We start from the raw sequence: 12411 nt of genomic DNA on the forward strand, positions 1-12411 counted from the left end.
AGGCTGATGATGATGATGATGACGACAATTTGTGTTTAACTAAAAAAATAATATATTTGGAACAAACTTCCTCAATGAAGAGCCACCATATAAAAATCAGCTAAAAATCAATTATGCTTTGCATTACTTGAATTTTATCTGAAATTATTTTAATCGCTACGTTTCAATGATAGAAGAAAAACACATTTTATATTTTTCATAAAGATTATTTTTTTTATTTATTTAATTAATTTTGTTTATAAATAGTTAACACAATCCGTCAACGACTTCTGTATTGTAGATGGTTAGTCAAACAAGCTTACAACAGTAACATGAAACCTCAACCACGAATAATAAAATATATTAATGAAACACGATGACAGTAACAATAAAATTTAAGTAAACTTGGTGTTCACTCAACTGGGGGGAGAGATATGGTTTTGGAGCACGTCTTGTGCACAATGAAAATAAGTTTAAAATATATTAAATTTAAATACAAACAAGAAGATTAGACACAAGTTAAAAATTAGACATGGCGGTTTACCGATGGCGTGCATGTTATTTCTGTTCTTACATTTTTTCTATAGCAAAGTTTTTACAAAAGAATTGACGAAATACTTTTGATTAAAAATTATGATATTATGTTATATGGGGGTTGTCAAAAATACATTATAAATTAATTGCCTGTATTTTTTTTGCACCGTGAATAGAGTAACAAAATTAAACCTAATGCGTCATTAACAAAAAAAAGTATCGATGTTTAAATATTATTTTCATTGTTTTTTTGTGATAAAATTTAAATAGTTAATATTTTAACTTCTACAAAATTTGATAAAGACAAATTTTTGATAAAAATTACTAACATTTAAATTATTAACACTTTACACCACTAGATGGCATACATCATAAAAAAGTACCAATTATTACCGCTACCCGCGTGTAGATGGCACAAAACATAATTCTATATTTAAACTTATCTTGCTTTCACCATTCGCCGGTAGAGAGCCCGAAATACATGTATTTTCATACATTCCGTATGGTCATAAACCCTCTATCGTCCGCGGATCGGTTTTGACACATCTAATTAACATATTTAATTATTATTACAGGTTTTAATCTTTAACTTGAATCGAAGTGAGTCTTTGAGGTCGTCATCTGATCTGTGTCATACATCAAATACAGTGTACTTTCTGTTTATCTTTAAACTCGGGTCGTTTTCAAATTTCAACTCTATTCCTTACAAATAGAAATTATAAAAATGGCAGCTTTTGTTTACTATGCGTCGGATTTAAATATTTTTTCGAACACAGCTTATTTATTCATACATTTACGTTGATAGAAATACATTTTCTCGTTCTGACTTCATAAGATGTAAGTACTAAAGTTTCTGTAGAGGCCGGTTACTTTCGTCGTGGGAAGTTTGTTGCGGTAAGTTTTGCTTTGCAACATTTTTGGGAGAGCGTTATCTGGGGCTGGATAACATTGTTGACAAAGAAAAAACTCAGACATAGGAGTCAGTAGTCGGCCAACGTCACAGAAACAAGAGCACCTTCATGTCACCGACATGAATTATCATTCTATACTCTTAATGTTATGAGTTTTTATTTAGGTATAAACTTAGTGGTACCAATTGTTGGTCTACAAAAGTTCACAACATGCGTCTATATTCTCAATAATTGTTTTTATTATACATTCCGTTCTCTAACACAAAATTACATTAAATTGATAATCATATGTAACGTAAAGCATTAACTTCACTATCATTCTTTAATTTACGACTTTAATACTTTACATCGAATACTTCCTGTAATTTCTTAAAACGAACCGAAAGTATTCCCCTTGCACCGTTTTCACCCTTATAACGATGGGTAATTTATAAATAAAAAGCTTAATTGTTGAATTGTTCACATAACGATATTAAATCATTCAAAAATAAGAACGCACCTTGTACATGTAATAAAAAAACAGGCGTATGTCGGCGTGACGGATTTATACTTGAACCTCAATCTTACTTAATATTTATTCCCATAGATGGCGCCACGCGACATAAAATGGACATTGAAGATTATCATATTAATTACTAATGATTCATAACTCACCCCTATATTACAAACGCAACTTATTTCAAACAGAGATAAACAAACACAATGAACATTATATGTCAATTAGCTCCAAATCTTTACAAATTGCATTCGAGATAGAAGGGGAACGAATTAAGAAATCGTTTGCGGTAGCAGGTACCTATTTTTATACCCACACCTTTAAGAAGCGGTGATCTGGTTTAAGCTATCTCGGAACCTTTAGGTAGATAAAACGATAGTGAAAAATCCGGGACATTTATATCTTAGTTATATTATTACTTGTTAACCAGGAGAAGATAAAACCTTGTCAAGGAAATCTTTTGTACGACCTCGTCAACTAATTTAAAATGCGATGTCCGGATGGAGATTATAGTATTATGATAAGCATATATAAAACTATTAACTGTTAAGGTGCGATAATGGGATTATCTATGGTCGCACTTTTCCATTTTAAATTACGTTACAGCGATATTCAACTGATTTTTTTTTTGAAGAAAGAGCACTCAATACTAATCGAAAAACAACCGAAGCCATCGGGGAACATATGTCCAAAAAGAGCAAGCAGATGATTTATTTCGTCTGTAAGGTATAAAGTATTATTTATGACGTCTGTGAGTCTGAATCAACATTAATGAATGACTATGTTGAAGCTTTTAAATGGATCATGTTTAAGAACGAAACCAATACCAGCCCCATATGTAACAATAACGGTGAGGCCGTTTTTCTCTATAAAATATGTTCCCAAGAACATCTCAACAGAAAGTTCATGAGCTGACAAAACATAGATAAACCGAATATAGTATTATTCGAAAGGAATATGACTGGAACCGAACTGACTCCATCTAGTTAGTTAGTATATGACTGACAACTAGGGTTTTTTTCTTTTTTTGGATAAGATTCTCTAATAACGGCATAATCAGTTATCAGTACCACTATCAAAGGGGCAATAATAGATACATTTTGAATTTAAATTACCATAGTGGTGAATGTAGAGCTACGGATGTTCACTTATTGTGAAGATATATCTTAAGTAATTGCCATTACTGTTGAAATAGCATCCTATGAATGACGTTGTTTCAATCTATAGCAAAATAAGCCAGATCTAGTGATTGAATGATAAGAACTAATGGTTAGAAGTGAAACGGGAGGTGATAACCATCATTAACTCTTCTTTTTAATCTTGTAGTGGCAGCCACGAAAATCAGTTTAGGTACGATACCAGTATTTTTTTTTTTTGATGACGCTGGAAAAATGCTTTTCGCATACCACTCAGCCCCGGGAGGGCAGCTCGGCTTATGTAGGACTCCTAGGTATAAAGCACCCAGTCTACCCACTAAAAACCAGCGTAATTCATCCTCGCCCCAAGCTAGGGGAGGCTGCGGTAAAGCTTTTGCCCAGCACGCGGCCTCCCACTGTGGCTATCCAATCGCGACTCCAACGTAAGATGAATTTGTAGATGTTTCCAGAGGTGTGTCAGCGTGGTACGGCATGCCATCCGACTCGAGGACCTCGTCGAAGCGGAATGGGAGACTCCCCGTGTCTACCGCCCCGGGTATTCCTTAAAGCAGAAGGCGGCGGTCGTGAGCGAGTCGCCTACGCCTGGCTCTCCTGCGTCGTTGTTGGCTCGACATTCGGTAGTTTTCCCTCAGCCGGTCCGCTGCCTCCTTTTGCGCCATGACGGTTTTGCAAGAGGAGAGGATCGCTTGCCACGACCTAGAAATATCGACCTTAGATTTAACTACGGTCGGTAATGATCGCTTTTTGTCCAAGATCCGTCTTTTCTGCGTATTGGAGGATTGGAGGCTATGGGTCTTTTGAGTCCTCAGGTGGCTTTCCAAAGCGAATAGTCGCTTGCAGCAGTGGCTTCAAGATTACGTAGATGGTTCTGTACAGTTCGTTTCTTTCTGTCTGGATTAGCTTTTAAAGTTTAGCTGTTAGGTAGTTCAGCCGTGTTTTGTCTCTATTATATTTGGTAACTTATATTTATATTTTACGAGCCCGTCTTTTTTCGACTACCAGTTCACGTATGAGCCTCGAGCAATTTGGTTCTTTCTGTTTCTTAGAGGCTCGAATGCTATCTCAAGCGGCATTTTGGATACATTCGTTAAAGTATTCAACGGCTGTCATAATGTCTCTTTCCGTCTTAAGAGGCAGATGGGTATTAATATTGGTTTCTACTATGGATCGGAACTTGCCCCAATTGGTCCTACTATCATGTAGTCTTGCTATGTATTTAACACATGTTAATTTCTGAGAAATGTCTAACAGAACTACACAGTGATCCGATGAAACATCTTGTAGGGAAGAATATTTGAAACCTTTAGTTGGGATACTCTATTACACTAAAGTATACCAGATCAGGGACTTTTTTTGAATCCGTAGGCCAATAAGTTAGTTTTCCGTTTGATATCGTATCTAGGGGTAGGTCATTTATAGCGGCTTGTAATTGTCGACTTTTAGGAGTTGTTAATCGAGAGCCCCATTGAGTGTTTTTGGAGTTATAGTGTTCACCCGCTAGAAAACCGTTGTCCTAGGGTTTTAAAAAAGCATTTGGCGTCGGGAAGTGACGACCCCATCGCCCACCGGGTAACCGGTGCAATCAGTCCGGGGGGGAGGACCTTGACCTCCTTGTGGGGTCGTGGTCCAGGGCTGGATGTCAGCCCATAGAGGAGGCGGGCGTCCGCGGAAGCCGCGTTTGGCGTCGGGACGTGACGACCCCATCGCCTACCGGGTAACCGATGCAATCAGTCACGAAGGGGGGGTTCGCCGCTGAATGCGGTGAACGGAAACTCGGGCCTCTTCGGAGGTCCGGGTCGCTTCATGGCCGGTCTCCGCTCTGTCTGCCATTGGACGCTTGCGCTCGGCGGTGAGTAGTTGGAGACTGGCCGCGTGGGCTTGGGTGGGAGGGGTAAGGGGTTAACCCTCTCACGATTAAGCAAGCCCGCCAGGCGGGGGGACGCTCCTTGTCACGTGGAGTGAGCCCTCAGGGAGGTGGCCGTTCGCGGCCTGCCGCCGGATCCCCGCGTAGATCCACCAGGCGGTGCGGAGAGTGATCGCTGGTGTTTTAATGGGTAGCATGGGCCCTTCTGGCCCGTGAATCCCACATAAGATCCTCCGTCTCCCCTAGACGGAGGGGTAGGTATAAAACCTTTCACCGCGTTAACAAAAAAAAAAGAGGTTTTATAAAGCTGATTTATTCTTCTTTTTTAATTACGTGTTTAGGGGGTATACAAAAGGGTGACGGTCAAGTGACCACGCCAATCCCCAACAACCACACTTGTTGATAGTATCTTAGGAGTTCTAAATGGTTTGGCTTCATGGTGTTTTATATTACTCTTTATTATAATATAAAGTGGTTAATTTGAAAACAATTATAATGAACGAACACACGAAAAGGAATATTTTCGATACGAGAAGGATGTGGGCGCGACATATATTATTATTTTATAAATAATTGTTATAAGTAAGGAGAGAATAACTTTTGACTTGGTTAACAAAAAATAAAAGTTGAGACGTTATATATAAAATGTAATCAATATTTAAAAATAATTAAAATTACCTAAATATTTAAAATTTATTTTATATGATTTATTTACTAAACTTCAGTTATATACTGTAGGTATAATCGTCATCACGACTGTATATTATATAGATATTTGTAAAATATAATATAATAACTGTTACATTTTGTTGTAAATAAATTACCCATTTCAAAAACATCGAAGAAAAGATAACATTTTAATATCAATAGAAATATGAAAAATCTTGGCGAAATATGAAAAATCTTAAAAGTAAAGTTATAAAACTATCATGTATAAATACTTTAAAAATATCATAAATAAAATAGAATCCTTTGTCTATAAACAGGAGCTACATGGCGGCGAGCTCTTTCTTGACGAGCTGCATGTAGTCGGTGGTGGCTTCAGCCAGGTCTTTGTCACCGACAGTCAGGTCTACTTCCGAGGCGACGGCGATGGGGCTCCCTTCCTCAGCCTGACGCATCTTCAGGCGGAACTCGCGCATGCGCGCTTCCAAGATACGTTCGCGCTTACTCTCACGATCAAAAATCTGCACGAGAAATGTATTGGCATAGCTTACAAAAGGAAAACAAATCGATATTAAGATTACACCTGTTGGATTATTCATAAAGTCCTCGAGACTACTCAATAGGAACACGAGGCCGTGTTAAAAGATAACGAATAAGTTTAAGTTACTGTTAAGTCTAGACTCATTCAAAAGAAAAAATATTTTTAGATGGTGCACGATATACACGAAGACCGCTTAGTCAAATTTACCTAAGAACAATCTTAGAATATAGATTTAATTGAATTAAATTAAAAACATATAGGACATAAGAACGACAGAAGATTTGTTATAGTTGTGTATGTTTATTACAGAAGATTTGTTATCTTTGTTGAATTAGATGTATATTTTTTTACTGTGAATCCAAACTTACCGCAGTGAGTAAAACCTTGTCATTCTTGTCCGACTGCGATAAATTCTGTGATAGCTCCACCATGTACACATTTCCCTTTTTACTGCCACAAGCGGCCAAAGTCCCCTTGAATTTTTAAGAGAACTCACGTTAATAATGTGCTAATAATTAATAATTATCATAAATATAAATGATTTACATACACCGTCATGCATACGCACTCTTAGAAGCGGCTCTTCACAAATTTGCATTGTAAGCACCGGCTCATGTTGCCGCCTGAGTAAGTCCCATATAGCCATGACACCATTCCATTGCATCATAGTCATAAGTGACAGACTGTAAAAGTGTGTTTACTCTTACATTATAAAACGATCTCAATTTTTTTGTAGCATAAAGCATCATTATTTAAAACTACCAATACCGTGTGGGACTCCAAGCGGCTGCTGTAACTTTATGCCGGTGGGGAGGAGACCAGAGCACGGCTGATTCACGACAGTCCTCACTCCACAGACGAACGGTCCAGTCTCCGACGGTGAGAAAATTCTTAAGAAAGCCCGGATTACGTTCCAATGACCAAACAGGACCCAAGTGAGCTTCGAACTATTTCGTTATATATAAAGCTGAGATTAAATTTCGCTCTTCATTTGGGATTACATATTATAAATTTTACTAAAAACAAACCTTAGCAGGCAATTTCTCCATCGGTGTTTTTCCTTTACGGTTTCCTCCAATAACAAACCCATTTTCAGTTCCAGCCATAAAACGAGTCGGCATCGTCGACTCGTACTCCAGCGTACTGACGCCGTTTGCGTTCGCCATCGTTTGGACATCAAACGATGACTTCACAACATCTAGTATCATTTCGTCTGTCGGTTCATTCAAATTACGAATGTCCCACCATTTACATGCACCATCTGGTCCGCCAGAAAAAAACTCTTGACCCGATTTTGAATTGATATAAAGTACATTCCGCACTAGTTCTCGATGTGCAACATGCGGAGCACACAAACCAGCGGCGGCTCCATGTTGCCGTTTGTCCCATACACCTACTTGTCCATTCATTATTCCTCCGATCAACGTATTTTGATCTCGTGGATTAAATTGTAAATCCAACAGAGGTGATGGCGGAAGCAGTGTGGATATCGGATAGTTAGCGTTTTCTATATCCCATATATACGACTCCACTGGTGCCCGAGCAATATGATTAAAATCGACATCAACGTAAGTGACGGCAAAGCAATGACCCCCTTCAGACTGCCAGCAAATAGAGCTGATGGGTCTGCCTCCACCAGCCGCAACATCACGGTACACGTTCACGGTACGACAACTACTTTTCTCTATGGGGGGCAAAGACGCCATCTCCGCGTAATACGTGCGATACATGTCAATGGCGTTGTTTTGGAGGACATAGTGTTCCAGTCCCTAGATATACATATAGTCCGGTCAATATAAACATATAAAATGACAAAAATTCCCGGAAAGTTAAATATTGGTTTAGAGCTGTGGTTTACCAATACAAATATATTTTTAAAAGTCCCCATCGATCCTATGTGTGCTTCAAAGGTTATTTACGGTCAAAAGTCAAAATTTCAGGATTTTTGGATTTTTTCGAAAATGGCAAGATTTATATTAAAAAAATCAAATTCTACAAATTTATATAATTTTTCGAAAACGGTATGCTTTATCAAAAAAAGAACATCAAACCAAATTTGCAGATCTTACCATTATTTATATAAATGTTCTAAACCTCTTCCAGGAGAAACCACGAGAAAAAATGCGGCGAGTTTACTACCTCACAGGTTGCGTGATTTTTAGAATTACGATATTTGACGAATGGTATCTCTTTGTAAAAAAATACGAGAACCATTTTTATTGATAAAACATACTATTTTCAAAAAAAAATCTTACTTTTGAACCACACATAAAATCGATGGGAGCTTTTAACAAATAATTTGTAATGGTCAACTACAGCTGTCGACCAATATTTAACTTTCCGGGAATTTTTGTTATTTGACCACTATTTTAATATCAAATTTAACCGGCCTATAGGTAAACGGATAAGATGATTTTGTATTTGATTAGTTATACCTATAATAATAAAATGCGTACTCACCGGGGACAGCGACATAACACAATGTATATATGTGTCATCTTTCTCAATTTTTCTTCTATAGCGTTGAGTTGCTTCGGGGTCAACGACATTTACGTCCTTAGGCCAACCTCCCTCCGCGTGGTTTGCTCCGGTCGTTGTATATTCAGCACTTATGGACAAGTTAAGGACGAATACAATAATTAAAATTAAAATATTAAAACATTTTACAATAGACTAAAGAAATTAAAGAAACAATAGTTAGATAACACAGAAAATTACCGGATCGTGTTTATGAACTGCTGGGAAAAACAAGGCGTATTCTGAATGGGCTCATGTACAGGGTTACGGAGGATGTAGTGCTTATGTTCAGCAACATTGGTAGTGATGCTGTCGCACAACTCCGGGCCTTGTTCACAGAACAGTGCCTGGCGTCCGAAATCACAACGTTTCTTAGTGTATTGGTATGAAATTTCCATAACTAGGTAATTCTTTTAAAAATAAATAACAATACAAATACTTGATTTCGTTGATTTAAGAAGAAATATAAACAATAACAGTCAGTTTGAAGAATAGAATGTCATTGTAATATTTTTTTTACTTCTATTACATCTGATAGACTCACTTTGTCTTTTGACTGCCTGTACCTTACTATAACAGTCTTATTTTCTAATTATCTTAAGTACCGAGTATGTTATAATAAGGTATATGAATCTCTTATACTTATAATAAAATAAATAGTTATGCAACCAAATAAAAAAATTAAAACTAAAACTAAACGTCATTCTCATTATGCTCTCTTTGTTTTTGACGTTTTAATAACCTTTAAATAGATTTTCGAGCTGAAATATTTTAGTTTATAACACATGTTTTAAAATAAAGTAGCTAATGCGTCGCATTATTGTAACAGAATCAAACCAACGTGATATAAAATGGTCGTAGATCAGTTTCCCATGTTTAGACTTGCAACATTACTGGCGCGGCAGCTCAGCTCGCCGGTCGCTACACGTATCAAAGTAAGCCCGTTTGAGTAAAGTTAGTATTACCGTCTGTCTGTCATGCTTGTCTCAGCCAGAATACATTAACATCTCAGCGCTACGCTGTGGGTAATCCTAAAGTTGGCGGCCGCGTGTGTCGGTGCGTGGCGCAGTCCTATCACGAGTGTGAGTGGATGGCTCGGACGTGGGCACTTAAGATGGCAGGCATCTCGCTGCCGAAAAATGCACGCGCGCCACCTCTAAGAGACCAGACAGCTCTAAATCTCGGAGGAGATTTACTTGGTGACCACATTACACATTTCTCTTTCATTTTTAAATTTTGTGACATTTAAATCATACGTTACATTGATTTCAGGAGAAATTATAATATTTACCATAGGCTCCTTGATAATCATTTTCGAAGTTAATAGACAAGCGGATATAAAGAGACCAAAGTAAAAGACTTCATTATCTTATCATTTGCTTCTTTTCTAATAATAATCTGACTTCTAGAAAGTAAAAAAAGTTAAAGAAGACATGTAATAGGACATATCATTATTATATCTTAGAACATTCATTACAATGCGCAGATTTATAATTTAAAATATTCCATTCTCTATAATTTATGTTTATTTATTAGAAACAAATTTCTCGAGTACTTAACAGTTAAAATAATAGTTGTATGCACAATAAAGAGAAATGATACTGATAATGATCACTCCTTATTATTGTTTAATTAATTGTTATTACATTTGATAAATTATAATTAACACAATCCTGTCTTACCCAAAAGGAATTAGATGAAAAATCCGAATGGCTTGCGATAATGTTGTCACTCGAAGAAATCCAACGCGAGGTACAACTGCAACAACAGACCATCGACCGTCTTCACGCCTCGCTGAGAGCGCTGGACTCCCGCTGACCAACACAACAGACTTACAATTGTGTATTATGTTGTTAGTTGAATAATTTACTACATATATATTTTGGATTGAATATGAATATGAAATAAAATATACAACCTTATTCACAAGGAAAATTGTCAAAAGTTATTTAAGGAAATCTGTTGGGGTTACAAAAAGAAAACTAGATTTAAGTTGCAACCTGGGTCGTTAGTCGAAATTTAAATTCTTAGCTTAGATTATTTTTAAATTATCATACTTCATCTTGAGTTAAAAGCGTCAGCGGCAGCAATTTTTAAATACGTGATATGTGAAGATCCTTTGTAAATCCAAGACCAGTATATGTACAGTACATATATTTGCATAATATTTCTATTAACATAAAGGTAAAGGTACCGAAAAAACTTTCTATATCTGTGGAAAGGCAGTTGGAACTGCTAAGCATTTGCTGGTGGGATGTAAGGTTCTCCTGAATAGCGGTCAATACTCGCGTCGTCACGATAGGGTTCTGGAAATCATACGTGAAGTGGTTAGTCTTTCAGTAGCCAGAGCGCATAGGGAAATAACCACAAACGAGCGATTACTAGGTTTTGTGAGAGAAAGCTACAAAATCAAACGTCAAGCCTTACTCTATCCTTAAAGCAGCTTGGGATTGGACTACAATTATGGATACGTATGAGAAACAACCCAAAATCCCAGAGGATGTTTGTGCGTCTTCCTCCAGACCAGACATTTATGAATTCGCGAATTTTAAAGCGCGTTGTGATAATAAAGCTGACAGTTTGTTGGGAAACGAACATCCCCAAAGAACATGCCATCAATGTCAATAAATTTTAACAGCTCACTAACGATTTAAAAAAAAAAGTTTAATTTGTATTTTTTAGCGCTATCTGTATTTAGTTCCGCCTGCTAAATACCAGAAAAAAAGTTTACTGCTCAGTTTTAACTGATTTTCATCACAGCCTGTTTAATACACTATAGTGTTTGTGATAATCAGATATTTTTTATATTTGAGAGTTAGTTAATGTTCAAATAATAATGATTATATCTTTATATTTAAAAGAAATTCGTGTTATTTACAATATTTATAGCTTAAGAACAGCTTTAAGGGTTATGCTGAAAATTGATAGCGGACCAGGAAAAGGACAGGATACTTAGAACCAGGAAAAAGACAGGATACTTAGAACCAGGAAAAAGACAGGATACTTAGAACCATGAAAAAGACAGGATAATACTCATGCGGTGGAAAAAAAATTGATGAAATCCAAAATCTTCTTATTTACTGCCTTTAAGGAGGAATAGAGTTCGCCCGGTCACCTAAACGTTTCTTATTTGGAAAGTAGCGCAGACGAAGTTGCGGGCAAAAGCTCATAAAGCGTTTATCATATATGTCGGCTTCAATGATAAATATGTAATAATTAAAATAATATTAATTATTACTCAATTGATTTGTTGGTTTCGTTAAATAACTTTTGATTGTAAATAATAATTTTAGTTTTATTCAGAAGTAAAACGACTTAAACTTCATCCACCAATCAGTGAATCAGGTGAGTTGTGAAGGGAGGGGACGGCTCCTACAGGGCTAATCGTCGATGAGCCAGTGGTGGTTCGGCAGCCGTCCTGTTCACAACTCATAATTGTGGTCTAGGGATCCGCCTGAAACATCTACTTATTTTAATAAGTATTGTAAAATGGAGGATAATTCTCTCAACCGTGAGACTTCAGAGCCAACTAGCTCGCCCATACCCCAATCGCGAGCCGACATCAGAAGTGGGATGGATCCAGCAGGTCCATCGTCTCACACAAAAGGAGGAAATGTGCCAAAGAACTCGGATACCCTTCTGGCACTGGCCAGCTTTCTGGAAACATTATCTAAACAACAACAGGCCAGTATGCAAGCAAATGACGATTTCCTTGCAGGTTTACTTTTCAATTTGATTTCAACAAC

The 12411-nt window shown here is 37.0% G+C and overlaps 2 protein-coding genes across 2 annotated transcripts; one reads left to right on the plus strand and one right to left on the minus strand.

Annotated features, from left to right (window-relative positions):
- Positions 1–5653: 5653 nt before the first annotated feature.
- Positions 5654–9140, minus strand: LOC116779757 (dynein axonemal intermediate chain 2-like). The gene is made up of 7 exons (XM_032674175.2): positions 8867–9140; positions 8609–8756; positions 7177–7917; positions 6917–7095; positions 6699–6831; positions 6517–6621; positions 5654–6128 (listed from the first exon to the last, which is right to left on the minus strand). The coding sequence occupies exons 1-7, from the start codon at positions 9061–9063 to the stop codon at positions 5931–5933; spliced, it is 1701 nt and encodes a 566-aa protein (XP_032530066.2). The 5' UTR covers positions 9064–9140; the 3' UTR covers positions 5654–5930.
- Positions 9141–9358: 218 nt separating this feature from the next.
- LOC116765215 (optic atrophy 3 protein homolog) lies at positions 9359–10600 on the plus strand. The gene is made up of 3 exons (XM_061522194.1): positions 9359–9600; positions 9678–9864; positions 10355–10600. The coding sequence occupies exons 1-3, from the start codon at positions 9517–9519 to the stop codon at positions 10363–10365; spliced, it is 282 nt and encodes a 93-aa protein (XP_061378178.1). The 5' UTR covers positions 9359–9516; the 3' UTR covers positions 10366–10600.
- Positions 10601–12411: the final 1811 nt, after the last annotated feature.

This window comes from Danaus plexippus, chromosome 2 (genome assembly GCF_018135715.1).
Source record: "Danaus plexippus chromosome 2, MEX_DaPlex, whole genome shotgun sequence".
NCBI lineage: Eukaryota > Metazoa > Arthropoda > Insecta > Lepidoptera > Nymphalidae > Danaus > Danaus plexippus.

Bases quoted from the DNA above. Each gene is read 5' to 3' on its own strand.
- LOC116765215 (XM_061522194.1), top strand. From the start codon at position 9,517: ATGGTCGTAGATCAGTTTCCCATGTTTAGACTTGCAACATTACTGGCG. The intron at 9,601-9,677 runs GTAAGCCCGTTT...TTAACATCTCAG, and splicing joins CGGTCGCTACACGTATCAAA to CGCTACGCTGTGGGTAATCC.
- LOC116779757 (XM_032674175.2), bottom strand. From the start codon at position 9,063: ATGGAAATTTCATACCAATACACTAAGAAACGTTGTGATTTCGGACGC. The intron at 7,096-7,176 runs GTTTGTTTTTAG...ATAACGAAATAG, and splicing joins TGGAGAAATTGCCTGCTAAG to TTCGAAGCTCACTTGGGTCC. The intron at 6,832-6,916 runs GTATTGGTAGTT...ACACTTTTACAG, and splicing joins GCCGCTTGGAGTCCCACACG to TCTGTCACTTATGACTATGA.